The sequence below is a fragment of the Dendropsophus ebraccatus genome, chromosome 9 (genome assembly GCF_027789765.1).
Source record: "Dendropsophus ebraccatus isolate aDenEbr1 chromosome 9, aDenEbr1.pat, whole genome shotgun sequence".
In the NCBI taxonomy this organism is placed as follows: domain Eukaryota; kingdom Metazoa; phylum Chordata; class Amphibia; order Anura; family Hylidae; genus Dendropsophus; species Dendropsophus ebraccatus.
Window position 1 is genome coordinate 110985206 of NC_091462.1, and position 13492 is coordinate 110998697.

The following is a 13492-nucleotide window of genomic DNA, read 5'->3' on the forward strand; positions in this document are numbered from 1 at the left end:
GTTACTTCCATTAAAGTGCCTGGCTGAGTGGACTTGAAACGTCATGTCTCAAGCACGTGTCAGAGACCAGGAAGCGGCCGGGCAGCGCGACCTGGGACAGGGCGCTGGAATCGGGGAGGTAAGGGGACGTCATTGCCCTCATCCACCTCCTCCACAGCCATAGGCAAAAAAAACTCCCCAGCCTGGAGTACCCCTTTAATTCTCCCTCGAGTGGGCTGGTGAGGTGCCAAGGCTGTCCGGCGTGGGTCCAACACCACTCCAGGCTACCTTGAGAAGAGCCCAAGTGACCTCAGACCCACACAGCTACCACACCACCGTAACAGCTGACACGGAGGCTGTTCACCTACACAAACACTGCCCTGCGCCTCACCTCACATCCAAACAGACGACTGTCAATCTGCCAAAAAAGACAATGCGTGAACTTAGTCTTACAGTCTCTATAGAAAACCAACATAAAGTTGTTCAGGTTCAGGCAGTATACTCTGTGCATTGCGTACAAAGTATACTGCCCTCTGTATACAGCATCCAATACCAGCCTAAATGTATACGGTTGCATATTTAATGGAGTTTCAATGAAGACCCCTTTTACTGAGAAGACATTGAGGGTTGGAGATGTAGTACTGTGCTATACTGTATAGAGATGATACTAGGCAGCCAATCACTGGATGCCAAGAGAACTGTACACCACCTGGAACGGGGCTCATGCATGGAACTTGCTAGGTGTCATGTGGTTGCCTCGGTAGCCTGCAACATTGGAGTAGTAGTAGAATCACACTCACCAGTAAGGTTCTTTATCTCTAGGGGTCCGGAGCTTCTCTGAATTGGTGTCTCCAGGCTGGGATGCTCCACCTGGCAGATGATCTCTGATCCCTGGTCTCTCAGTGTTGGGGTGAAGCACAGACTGGCTGTACAGGAGTAGGTACCATCCGGCTGTCTCTGGTACTCAGTGACTGATGTCTTATACTTATTATCATCATGTAATAGAGCAGATCCCGGAGCTCCCTTCTCCTTCCTATACCAGTGTACAGTCACTGCATCAGGGTAATAGCCAGAGATCCTGCACTGTATCTGCGCCTCAGCACTGTCCACACTCAGATTAGATGCGTCTATTTCCTCAATGAATGGACGCCAGGGAATATCTGTAGAATATTCAGCAAATATTTATCACTATCATTACTTTATGTAGATTAAAAGAAGAAACTAAAATCCACAATACACTGTGCAATATACACTGAGCAGATAGCTGCACTTGATGCCCTATTACACCAGCAGATTATCTGACAGATTTGTTTCAGCCAAAGGGCCGTATTCCACCGGACGATTATCATTCAGATTATCGTTAAAACGTTCGAATCTAAACGATAATCGTTCGGTTGAAATGCAGTTAACGATTAACGACCGAACAAGAGATCGTTGATCGCTTTATAAGACCTGGACCTATTTTTATTGTTGCTTGTTCTCAAAACGTTCGCATTGAATAAGACATCGTTCGGTCGTTCGCAATAGATACGAACGCAATAGCGAATAAATAGCGAAGAAAAACGATCGCAATTACGATCATAAGTAACGATTATCATTCCATGGAAATGAGTGAACGTTTTCAGGTCTTTCGCAATAGCGGTCGTTTGAGATCGTTAATCGTTAACGATTATGCAAACGATAATCGTCTGGTGGAATAGGGCCCAAAGCCTGGAATGGACTATACACAGAGAAAAGGTCATACAGGACAGACTGAGATTTCTCCTCTTTTCAATTCCATTCCTAGTTTTGGCTTAAAAAAAATCTGTCAGATAATCTGTTGGTGTAATAGGGCCCTTAGGGTGGGTTCACACTGAGGAATAGGGGAGAAATTGCAGAGAAAAGTTTTCTGCTTGAAATTCCTCGCCTATTCAGCTCTGGCAGAATAGAAATATTTGAGTGGAATTCAAGCAGAATTCAAGCCCCATTGACTTCTCTAGTGGAATTCACTCAAAGAATTGACAGGAAGCGAATCATCGGCAGAAAATTCTGCACGGAAACACAATGGGGCAATGCTATGTTCATATTTTATGGGCGGAATTTGAAGCGGAATCCGCTTAACATACCGGATACCTTCACTTGAAGACTATTTCTACCCCAAGTGGAAATATGGACTCCCTTCCACTCTGTGTGACCATTTTTGGTAGCTCAGAACTTCTCAGAATTGCAACAACCAAAAAGGAAAAGTCACAGGATAGATGTTATTGATTTGCAAATGATGACATCAAAATATTAGAAGAATCCACACAGTATTTTCAACGCCCTAGAGTGCTACCTTTCTAATCATCAGTGCTGTCGTTCCTACACCAGCATTTTGCCTTTCCACATATTCTGTCACCCCAGGTATGTTTATTTGGAGTCATAGACACTATTATATTTGGTACGTACAAGCGCCTTTTTGCGTATTTCACTATTTTGTGCCAGGAAGGTGGTGATCATCCCATGGAAATCTCCAGACACTCCCTCTCTATCACAATGGAAATCTGTTGTTAACTCGTATATCCTGATACTATATCAAAAATGAAATTGCCCCAAAAAGTTTGATAAAATATGGTTGCACTGGCTGGCTATACCTGAGACGACTTCTCAGACACAACATTAAATGATTAGGACGGTTCTATTCACTGGCCTGGGGGTGGAGGACAGGAGTGTCGCAGAGTGTGTAAGGTGAATGAGTGGTGTGTGTACTCTGTGTGTTCTTGACTGGCGGGCCCCAGGCATTGGGTCCATACTTTAACCTGATATCCTTCTTTTTGAGGGTTGTTCCTTGAGACTGGGACTTCCTATGGGTTATGTCACTGTTGATATGAACATTCTAGACTTGGGACTTGGGCTTGTTGTCTGTTTGTCCTATTGTTGTAACTGTTGGCTTTTGAAAAAACTGCATAAATAAAACCTTTAAAAATATTAGAAGCTTCTGAAGTTATTTAGTGTGGAGTTTGAGCCCATTTGCAGAAATACCCCACACTGATCCCCTGGGCCTACTGGTCATCAGGATCCACTGCTGGCAGCTGCCTTTGTAGTTGTTCCCATATAGTATGACATCCAGATACCAGGTACCATGTTTAGGCCACACAGGCTGCTCACATTAGCACAAGCACCATGACGCCTGGTATTGTTGTGTTGAAAAAAAAAAAACCTTTGTGACTTTAAAGAGAAATGATCGTACAACTGTCTCCACAGCCAATATAACCCTAAGCTGTTAGTGTAGCTGGGATGCAGACTAGGGGTGCCCGGCTACATTATGCCACCCCACACCACTATGAGCAGCCTGTGTGGCCTAAGCTACCCTGGCCTGCAACATCCCCTTAGGACTTTTCTCCTATTGAGCACATCTGGGACGTCATTGTTTAGCTTGATAATTTCCGTTCCTAAGTGAATACGGATTGGCAGAACCTTCCTCAGACGACCATCAGTAACCTCACTGATAGCAGGAGTGTACATGTATGTATTTCTGTGCCTGGTGCTTATACTGGATGCTGAATTAATGGAGATGTCTTGAATATATTGTTCCCACATTTTATAATTTGCATATTGGTAGTATGTCTATTCATTCTGTGATTTAAAGTTCACAACTTTTTCCTTCTTGATGTTGCATTTTCAGTGTTGAGGAGTATATGTACAAGTGTATATCTGTGTAGCACTTGGCAGGGTCGCTCCCTGCTTATACTGTACTCTTTGTTTTCCCCGCTCTATGATTGGCAGCCACACCCTGTAGACGTTATCATTCATGTTGGCTAAGCGATCGTGGATGTTGATGTAGTTATATTTTAGCCAAATATTAAAATAAGACTTTTTAAAAAGTCCCAAAATTTCACAATGAGAAACTATCAGTAGGCAGCTGTTACATTATTAAAGGAGAAGTCCGTCAGTTTATAAAATCCTGCAGGGGGAGGGGGGAAATTGATCACAAGTACAGAAGGCCCCCCGCCTGGATCTCCGACGCTGACACTGCTGATGGACTGGCCGCTTAGCCAGTCAGTGACTGAGGCAGGACAACGCTCCAGTAACTGACTGGCTGAGCGGCCAGTCCATCAGCCGGGACAGGCCTACCCCCCTCCCCCCCCCCCCCCCCCCCCCCGAGTTGTGAAGATTTCTTCTGGTGAGGGTCTCACCGCTCGCCACGGGCACGAAGAGAGGTAAGTTAGTACTTGTAATCAGTATCCTCCCTCCTGGCTGCAGGATTTTATAATTCGCTGGACTTTTCCTTTAATAAAATTGAACTGAGAGGAAATAATATGGCCATGATGCCAGTATCTAGGCAAAGCCACTACAAGGTGATTCTTTTACCATAGCAATGAAAACTGCCACAATACAGATGAGTCCATGCTGTGCCATACTCACGTCTCACACATAGGGGTCCGGAGCTGCCCTCTAGGGGTCTCTTCAGGCCGGGATGCTTCACTGTGCAGATGATCTCTGATTCCTGGTCTCTCAGCATTGGAGTGAACAGCAGACTGGCTGTACAGGAGTAGGTGCCATCCGGCTGTCTCTGGGACTTAGTGACTGATGTCTTATATTTATTGCCATATAAAGTGACAGATTCCCGAGATCCCTTCTCCTTCTTATACCAGCTCACAGTCACACCATCAGGGTAATAGCCAGAGATTCCGCATTGTAACTTGGCATCAATCATCTCTACCAGGACAGGCTGTTCAATGGCTTGTAATATCGGATCCCTCAAAAACTCTGCAAAATGTCACCATAAAACTTTTTAGCAAATAGTAAAAATGATGGAAGCACGTCTAAATAGAAGATAATGGTTTATCTAAATATCAATAATTTGATGGATCGAAACCTTTACTGAGGGCAGATCATGTCAATCTTACTGATTTTTTTTTGGTTATGTCACAGAAGTGCATGAAGGTGATGTTGCGATATCACCCATGTGGATTTAGAGGGGAACTATTAGCAGGTTGGACGAATCTAACCTGCTGATAGCCCCCTATAGCAGTGGGGACGCTGAAGGCAAAGGTTTGTGTCTTACCTTCCTCCTCTGGGCCGGTCCCACTCTGTTAAATGCTTTGATTAGCAAAGGCCTCATCCAAAAGGACCCGGAGTTGGCTATTATACTCCTGGGTTGGATCCCAGTCCAATTTAAGGTAATATTTCTAATCTAATAAAAATCCTCATGGCTTCTCCGTAATAATACCTATAGTCTAGGGATGAGCGAACTTTTGAAAAGTTCGGTTTGGTTCAATCCGGCGAACTTTCCTGAAGTTCGGACTCGTACGAACCGAACCTCAAACGAACCTTGCTCTAACGGCTGAATAATTGCAGCTACAATAGTGGGAGTCTGATAGGGTATTCGGTAGTTTTGTTTAGTTGCAGTTGCTATTACAATGAAAAAAGTGGAAAAAATCAAAGTGCAAAAATAGTGAAAAAAAATAGCCGGCAATAATACCGCCACTTTTAATAGTTAATATTTAATAAATAAAACAAAGTTTCGTTCTAAAAAAGCTATTAAAAATGGGTAAGAACAAAAATTGAGATGTAACCTGTCCGATATGGATACATGTTTGTGGACAGTATGACTTAATTGAATGGAATACACACTAATTAAGTGTAAACGATAATTGAATATTACCGGTAGTTCAGTGTGGAAGCAATTCATAAGATTACATTCAGCGGAGCGCGCACTGAAGCAGCGATGTGATCTTCCGTGTACCTGATGTTAGCCCTGCTTCAGTGAGTGCTGCGCTGCACTTAAGTGATTGATACCGGTTTTAAGACATTTCAGCAGCTCCCCCATCAGATCTTATCTACCCCCCCTGCAGGACGATCCCCAATCCAGAGAATTACAGAGCAGCACACACGACAGCCGACAGCCAGCGATGTCTTCTATGCAGCAGCTGTAACGACTGCTTCCCTGAGCTCTGCGCTGTACTATAGTGATTGATGCCCTTCTTCAGAAGTTCCATCAGAAGTACAGCGCAGAGCTCAGTGAAGCAGTCATTACAGCTGCTGCATAGAAGACATTGCTGGCTTCGGCTGTCCTGTGTGCTGCTCTGTAATTCTCTGGATTGGGGATCGGACAGCAGGGGGGGTAGATAAGATCTGATGGGGGAGCTGCTGGAATTTCTAAAAACAGGTATCAATCACTTAAAGGGGTTATCCAGCGCTACAAAAACAAGGCCAATTTCCCCCTACTGTTGTCTCCAGTTTGGGTGGGGTTTTGAAACTCAGTTCCATTGAAGTAAATGGAGCTTGATTGCAAACTGCACCTGAACTGGAGACAACAGTAGGGGGAAAAGTGGCCATGTTTTTGTAGCGCTGGATAACCCCTTTAAGTGCAGCGCAGCACTCACTGAAGCAGGGCTAACATCAGGTACATGGAAGATCACATCGCTGCTTCAGTGTGTGCTCCGCTGAATGTAATCTTATGAATTGCTTCCACACTGAACTACCGGTAATATTCAATTATCGTTTACACTTAATTAGTGTGTATTCCATTTAATTAAGTCATACTGTCCACAAACATGTATCCATATCGGACAGGTTACATCTCAATTTTTGTTCTTACCCATTTTTATTCGATTCCTTACGAACTTTTGCAAAGTTCGTAACGAATCTGGTTCGTTACGGTTCGGTTCGCTCATCCCTACTATAGTCCATAACTCCCCTCCTTTATCTGCGGTTTTAATAGCTATGTTATCTTTCATAAGTTTTTTCAATGCTTTATTTTGTGCAGAATTTAAGTTTCTTGCAGATCTAGATTTTTCTTTTTCATACTTTTCAGGTCTGACATGACTTTTTTGTAAAAAGTCTCAATTATAGGGCCCTTGCTTTCAAGGGGATAAAAATAGGATTTAGGTTTCAGTGTGTTTTATATTGGATCCTCCATGATAGTATCTGCTAGCTCATTGATGTCCACAATTGGAATTTTTTCCGGGTCATATACAAGTTTTTACATGGAAAAGTGTCTTTTTATAGTCAGCTTGCGGACAAAGTGATTTAAATCAACAGACAATTCAAATAAATTAGCTTCATAATCAATGTATTTTGAAAAGAGAGAGAAATTTTATTTACACACCAATTCCTTACATACTACTTCTTTACAGCTTCAAGTACAACCTTTAGGCTATGTTCACACTATGTATATTTCAGTCAGTATTGCAACCAAAACCAGGAGTGGATTAAAAACACAGAAAGGCTCTGTTCACACAATGGTGAAATTGAGTGGATGGCCGCCATATAACAGTAAATAACGGCCATTATTTCTATATAACAGCCGTTGTTCTAAAATAACAGCAAATATTTGCCATTAAATGGCGGCCGTCCACTCAATTTCATCATTGTGTGAACAGAGCCTTTCTGTGTTTTTAATCCACTCCTGGTTTTGGTTGCAATACTGACTGAAATATACATAGTGTGAACGCAGCCTAATGCTGAGGACACTCAAATCTATCTCTTGGGTTCATATGTCAACTCTCTGTCATCCAGGATCCCAGAGTGTCAGCTACACTTCTCCTCCCACTTTCTAAAGCTCAATATGGAAAAAACAGAACTAATCATCTTTCCCCCATCTTGCCTCACCCTCCATCTAATCTGTCAATTACAATTAATGGCTGCACTCCCCCCAGTCCGCTGCTTTGGGGTCACCTTTGATTGTACTCTGTCTTTTAAACCGCACATCCAGACGCTGACCACCTCCTGCCGCCTGCACCTCAAAAACATTCCCTGAATCCGCTGTCTGACTCCACAATACTGCTGGTCCATGCTCTCATCATCTCCCACCTGGACTACTGCAACATCCTCCTCTCTGACCTCCCATCTAATACCCTTGCTCCCTTTCACTCTATCCTTAAAGGTTATCCGGTGTTCAGCATTTTTTTATATATTGCTGCTGGTGCATATAAAACAATAAACATGTTATGCTTCCCTGTGCACAGTTCCTCGGTGTCCCCCTCTGATTGCGGAGCCTCCAATTCTGAGACAAACTCATCTCGGAAGTGACATCCCCCTCAGCCCCTCACTGACCATGGGGCTGTCCCATCTCAGTTGTGCTTCCCCTTGTTCGTACCTCACACAACCATCTCCAAGATTTTGCCCGAGCCCCCCCCCCTATACTCTGGAACTCACTACCCCGACACATCCGGCTCTCACTACCCCGACACATCCGGCTCTCACTACCCCGACACATCCGGCTCTCACTACCCCGACACATCCGGCTCTCACTACCCCGACACATCCGGCTCTCACTACCCCGACACATCCGGCTCTCACTACCCCGACACATCCGGCTCTCACTACCCCGACACATCCGGCTCTCATCCACCATCAAGTCCTTCAAAAGCTACCTGAATGTTTCATAGGGACATATTACACATATTATAACTAGAATTGTTGGGGACATCTGTTTTTGCTGTATGGGCATTGGTTACTGGAGTCACAAAGAAGCTGACACTACTTGGTTTCTGCAGTTCTCTTGTTAGCTCTGCTACACTGTTTGGCCTCCATAGCTTTATTGTCCTCCTGGTTGCTGTTACATTGAGTCTTGTGGTGGGGCAGGTATGGATACTAGGTGGCAAATATGCTTGGAGTATGAGGTATTGCCGCTGACCACATCCAATGGTGCTCAACTTAAATTTGCTTCTAACTTGGAAGTTATAAGTAAAACTTCCTTCCTGCTTCGACTTGGATGGACAGGCAAAGTACACTGTCTGTGAGACTCACACATCTCCACACCTTCTCCAGTATAATATGTAATCATTCAGCCGTTAGAGCAAGGTTCGTTTGAGGTTCGGTTCGTACGAGTCCGAACTTCAGGAAAGTTCGCCGGATTGAACCAAACCGAACTTTTCAAAAGTTCGCTCATCCCTAGACTATAGGTATTATTACGGAGAAGCCATGAGGATTTTTATTAGATTAGAAATATTACCTTAAATTGGACTGGGATCCAACCCAGGAGTATAATAGCCAACTCCGGGTCCTTTTGGATGAGGCCTTTGCTAATCAAAGCATTTAACAGAGTGGGACCGGCCCAGAGGAGGAAGGTAAGACACAAACCTTTGCCTTCAGCGTCCCCACTGCTATAGGGGGCTATCAGCAGGTTAGATTCGTCCAACCTGCTAATAGTTCCCCTCTAAATCCACATGGGTGATATCGCAACATCACCTTCATGCACTTCTGTGACATAACCAAAAAAAAATCAGTAAGATTGACATGATCTGCCCTCAGTAAAGGTTTCGATCCATCAAATTATTGATATTTAGATAAACCATTATCTTCTATTTAGACGTGCTTCCATCATTTTTACTATTTGCTAAAAAGTTTTATGGTGACATTTTGCAGAGTTTTTGAGGGATCCGATATTACAAGCCATTGAACAGCCTGTCCTGGTAGAGATGATTGATGCCAAGTTACAATGCGGAATCTCTGGCTATTACCCTGATGGTGTGACTGTGAGCTGGTATAAGAAGGAGAAGGGATCTCGGGAATCTGTCACTTTATATGGCAATAAATATAAGACATCAGTCACTAAGTCCCAGAGACAGCCGGATGGCACCTACTCCTGTACAGCCAGTCTGCTGTTCACTCCAATGCTGAGAGACCAGGAATCCGAGATTATATGCACAGTGAAGCATCCCGGCCTGAAGAGACCCCTAGAGGGCAGCTCCGGACCCCTATGTGTGAGACGTGAGTATGGCACAGCATGGACTCATCTGTATTGTGGCAGTTTTCATTGCTATGGTAAAAGAATCACCTTGTAGTGGCTTTGCCTAGATACTGGCATCATGGCCATATTATTTCCTCTCAGTTCAATTTTATTAAAGGAAAAGTCCAGCGAATTATAAAATCCTGCAGCCAGGAGGGAGGATACTGATTACAAGTACTAACTTACCTCTCTTCGTGCCCGTGGCGAGCGGTGAGACCCTCACCAGAAGAAATCTTCACAACTCGGGGGGGGGGGGGGGGGGGGGGGGAGGGGGGTAGGCCTGTCCCGGCTGATGGACTGGCCGCTCAGCCAGTCAGTTACTGGAGCGTTGTCCTGCCTCAGTCACTGACTGGCTAAGCGGCCAGTCCATCAGCAGTGTCAGCGTCGGAGATCCAGGCGGGGGGCCTTCTGTACTTGTGATCAATTTCCCCCCTCCCCCTGCAGGATTTTATAAACTGACGGACTTCTCCTTTAATAATGTAACAGCTGCCTACTGATAGTTTCTCATTGTGAAATTTTGGGACTTTTTAAAAAGTCTTATTTTATGTTGCACATGATTCATAAAAAATGTCCTACATCTTTACCTTGATTACATATTATACTGGAGAAGGTGTGGAGATGTGTGAGTCTCACAGACAGTGTACTTTGCCTGTCCATCCAAGTCGAAGCAGGAAGGAAGTTTTACTTATAACTTCCAAGTTAGAAGCAAATTTAAGTTGAGCACCATTGGATGTGGTCAGCGGCAATACCTCATACTCCAAGCATATTTGCCACCTAGTATCCATACCTGCCCCACCACAAGACTCAATGTAACAGCAACCAGGAGGACAATAAAGCTATGGAGGCCAAACAGTGTAGCAGAGCTAACAAGAGAACTGCAGAAACCAAGTAGTGTCAGCTTCTTTGTGACTCCAGTAACCAATGCCCATACAGCAAAAACAGATGTCCCCAACAATTCTAGTTATAATATGTGTAATATGTCCCTATGAAACATTCAGGTAGCTTTTGAAGGACTTGATGGTGGATGAGAGCCGGATGTGTCGGGGTAGTGAGAGCCGGATGTGTCGGGGTAGTGAGAGCCGGATGTGTCGGGGTAGTGAGAGCCGGATGTGTCGGGGTAGTGAGAGCCGGATGTGTCGGGGTAGTGAGAGCCGGATGTGTCGGGGTAGTGAGAGCCGGATGTGTCGGGGTAGTGAGAGCCGGATGTGTCGGGGTAGTGAGAGCCGGATGTGTCGGGGTAGTGAGAGCCGGATGTGTCGGGGTAGTGAGTTCCAGAGTATAGGGGGGGGGGCTCGGGCAAAATCTTGGAGATGGTTGTGTGAGGTACGAACAAGGGGAAGCACAACTGAGATGGGACAGCCCCATGGTCAGTGAGGGGCTGAGGGGGATGTCACTTCCGAGATGAGTTTGTCTCAGAATTGGAGGCTCCGCAATCAGAGGGGGACACCGAGGAACTGTGCACAGGGAAGCATAACATGTTTATTGTTTTATATGCACCAGCAGCAATATATAAAAAAATGCTGAACACCGGATAACCTTTAAGGATAGAGTGAAAGGGAGCAAGGGTATTAGATGGGAGGTCAGAGAGGAGGATGTTGCAGTAGTCCAGGTGGGAGATGATGAGAGCATGGACCAGCAGTATTGTGGAGTCAGACAGCGGATTCAGGGAATGTTTTTGAGGTGCAGGCGGCAGGAGGTGGTCAGCGTCTGGATGTGCGGTTTAAAAGACAGAGTACAATCAAAGGTGACCCCAAAGCAGCGGACTGGGGGGAGTGCAGCCATTAATTGTAATTGACAGATTAGATGGAGGGTGAGGCAAGATGGGGGAAAGATGATTAGTTCTGTTTTTTCCATATTGAGCTTTAGAAAGTGGGAGGAGAAGTGTAGCTGACACTCTGGGATCCTGGATGACAGAGAGTTGACATATGAACCCAAGAGATAGATTTGAGTGTCCTCAGCATTAGGCTGCGTTCACACTATGTATATTTCAGTCAGTATTGCAACCAAAACCAGGAGTGGATTAAAAACACAGAAAGGCTCTGTTCACACAATGATGAAATTGAGTGGACGGCCGCCATTTAATGGCAAATATTTGCTGTTATTTTAGAACAACGGCTGTTATATAGAAATAATGGCCGTTATTTACTGTTATATGGCGGCCATCCACTCAATTTCACCATTGTGTGAACAGAGCCTTTCTGTGTTTTTAATCCACTCCTGGTTTTGGTTGCAATACTGACTGAAATATACATAGTGTGAACATAGCCTAAAGGTTGTACTTGAAGCTGTAAAGAAGTAGTATGTAAGGAATTGGTGTGTAAATAAAATTTCTCTCTCTTTTCAAAATACATTGATTATGAAGCTAATTTATTTGAATTGTCTGTTGATTTAAATCACTTTGTCCGCAAGCTGACTATAAAAAGACACTTTTCCATGTAAAAACTTGTATATGACCCGGAAAAAATTCCAATTGTGGACATCAATGAGCTAGCAGATACTATCATGGAGGATCCAATATAAAACACACTGAAACCTAAATCCTATTTTTATCCCCTTGAAAGCAAGGGCCCTATAATTGAGACTTTTTACAAAAAAGTCATGTCAGACCTGAAAAGTATGAAAAAGAAAAATCTAGATCTGCAAGAAACTTAAATTCTGCACAAAATAAAGCATTGAAAAAACTTATGAAAGATAACATAGCTATTAAAACCGCAGATAAAGGAGGGGAGTTATGGACTATAGTAGGGATGAGCGAACCGAACCGTAACGAACCAGATTCGTTACGAACTTTGCAAAAGTTCGTAAGGAATCGAATAAAAATGGGTAAGAACAAAAATTGAGATGTAACCTGTCCGATATGGATACATGTTTGTGGACAGTATGACTTAATTAAATGGAATACACACTAATTAAGTGTAAACGATAATTGAATATTACCGGTAGTTCAGTGTGGAAGCAATTCATAAGATTACATTCAGCGGAGCACACACTGAAGCAGCGATGTGATCTTCCATGTACCTGATGTTAGCCCTGCTTCAGTGAGTGCTGCGCTGCACTTAAAGGGGTTATCCAGCGCTACAAAAACATGGCCACTTTTCCCCCTACTGTTGTCTCCAGTTCAGGTGCAGTTTGCAATCAAGCTCCATTTACTTCAATGGAACTGAGTTTCAAAACCCCACCCAAACTGGAGACAACAGTAGGGGGAAAAGTGGCCATGTTTTTGTAGCGCTGGATAACCCCTTTAAGTGCTTGATACCTGTTTTTAGAAATTCCAGCAGCTCCCCCATCAGATCTTATCTACCCCCCCTGCTGTCCGATCCCCAATCCAGAGAATTACAGAGCAGCACACAGGACAGCCGAAGCCAGCAATGTCTTCTATGCAGCAGCTGTAATGACTGCTTCACTGAGCTCTGCGCTGTACTTCTGATGGAACTTCTGAAGAAGGGCATCAATCACTATAGTACAGCGCAGAGCTCAGGGAAGCAGTCGTTACAGCTGCTGCATAGAAGACATCGCTGGCTGTCGGCTGTCGTGTGTGCTGCTCTGTAATTCTCTGGATTGGGGATCGTCCTGCAGGGGGGGTAGATAAGATCTGATGGGGGAGCTGCTGAAATGTCTTAAAACCGGTATCAATCACTTAAGTGCAGCGCAGCACTCACTGAAGCAGGGCTAACATCAGGTACACGGAAGATCACATCGCTGCTTCAGTGCGCGCTCCGCTGAATGTAATCTTATGAATTGCTTCCACACTGAACTACCGGTAATATTCAATTATCGTTTACACTTAATTAGTGTGTATTCCATTCAATTAAGTCA

General features: G+C 44.3%; 1 protein-coding gene across 5 annotated transcripts in view; it reads right to left on the minus strand.

The window, feature by feature from the left end:
- Positions 1-13492, minus strand: part of LOC138801497 (uncharacterized) — a 120649-nt gene that overhangs the window by 15814 nt on the left and 91343 nt on the right. For all 5 annotated transcript variants that reach the window (XM_069984399.1, XM_069984398.1, XM_069984397.1 and 2 more), the window contains 2 exons: positions 4363-4707; positions 780-1139 (listed from right to left, as the gene is read on the minus strand). In XM_069984399.1, coding sequence (XP_069840500.1) covers positions 780-1139; positions 4363-4707 — 705 coding nt within the window. The remainder of the gene's footprint in view (positions 1-779; positions 1140-4362; positions 4708-13492) is intronic.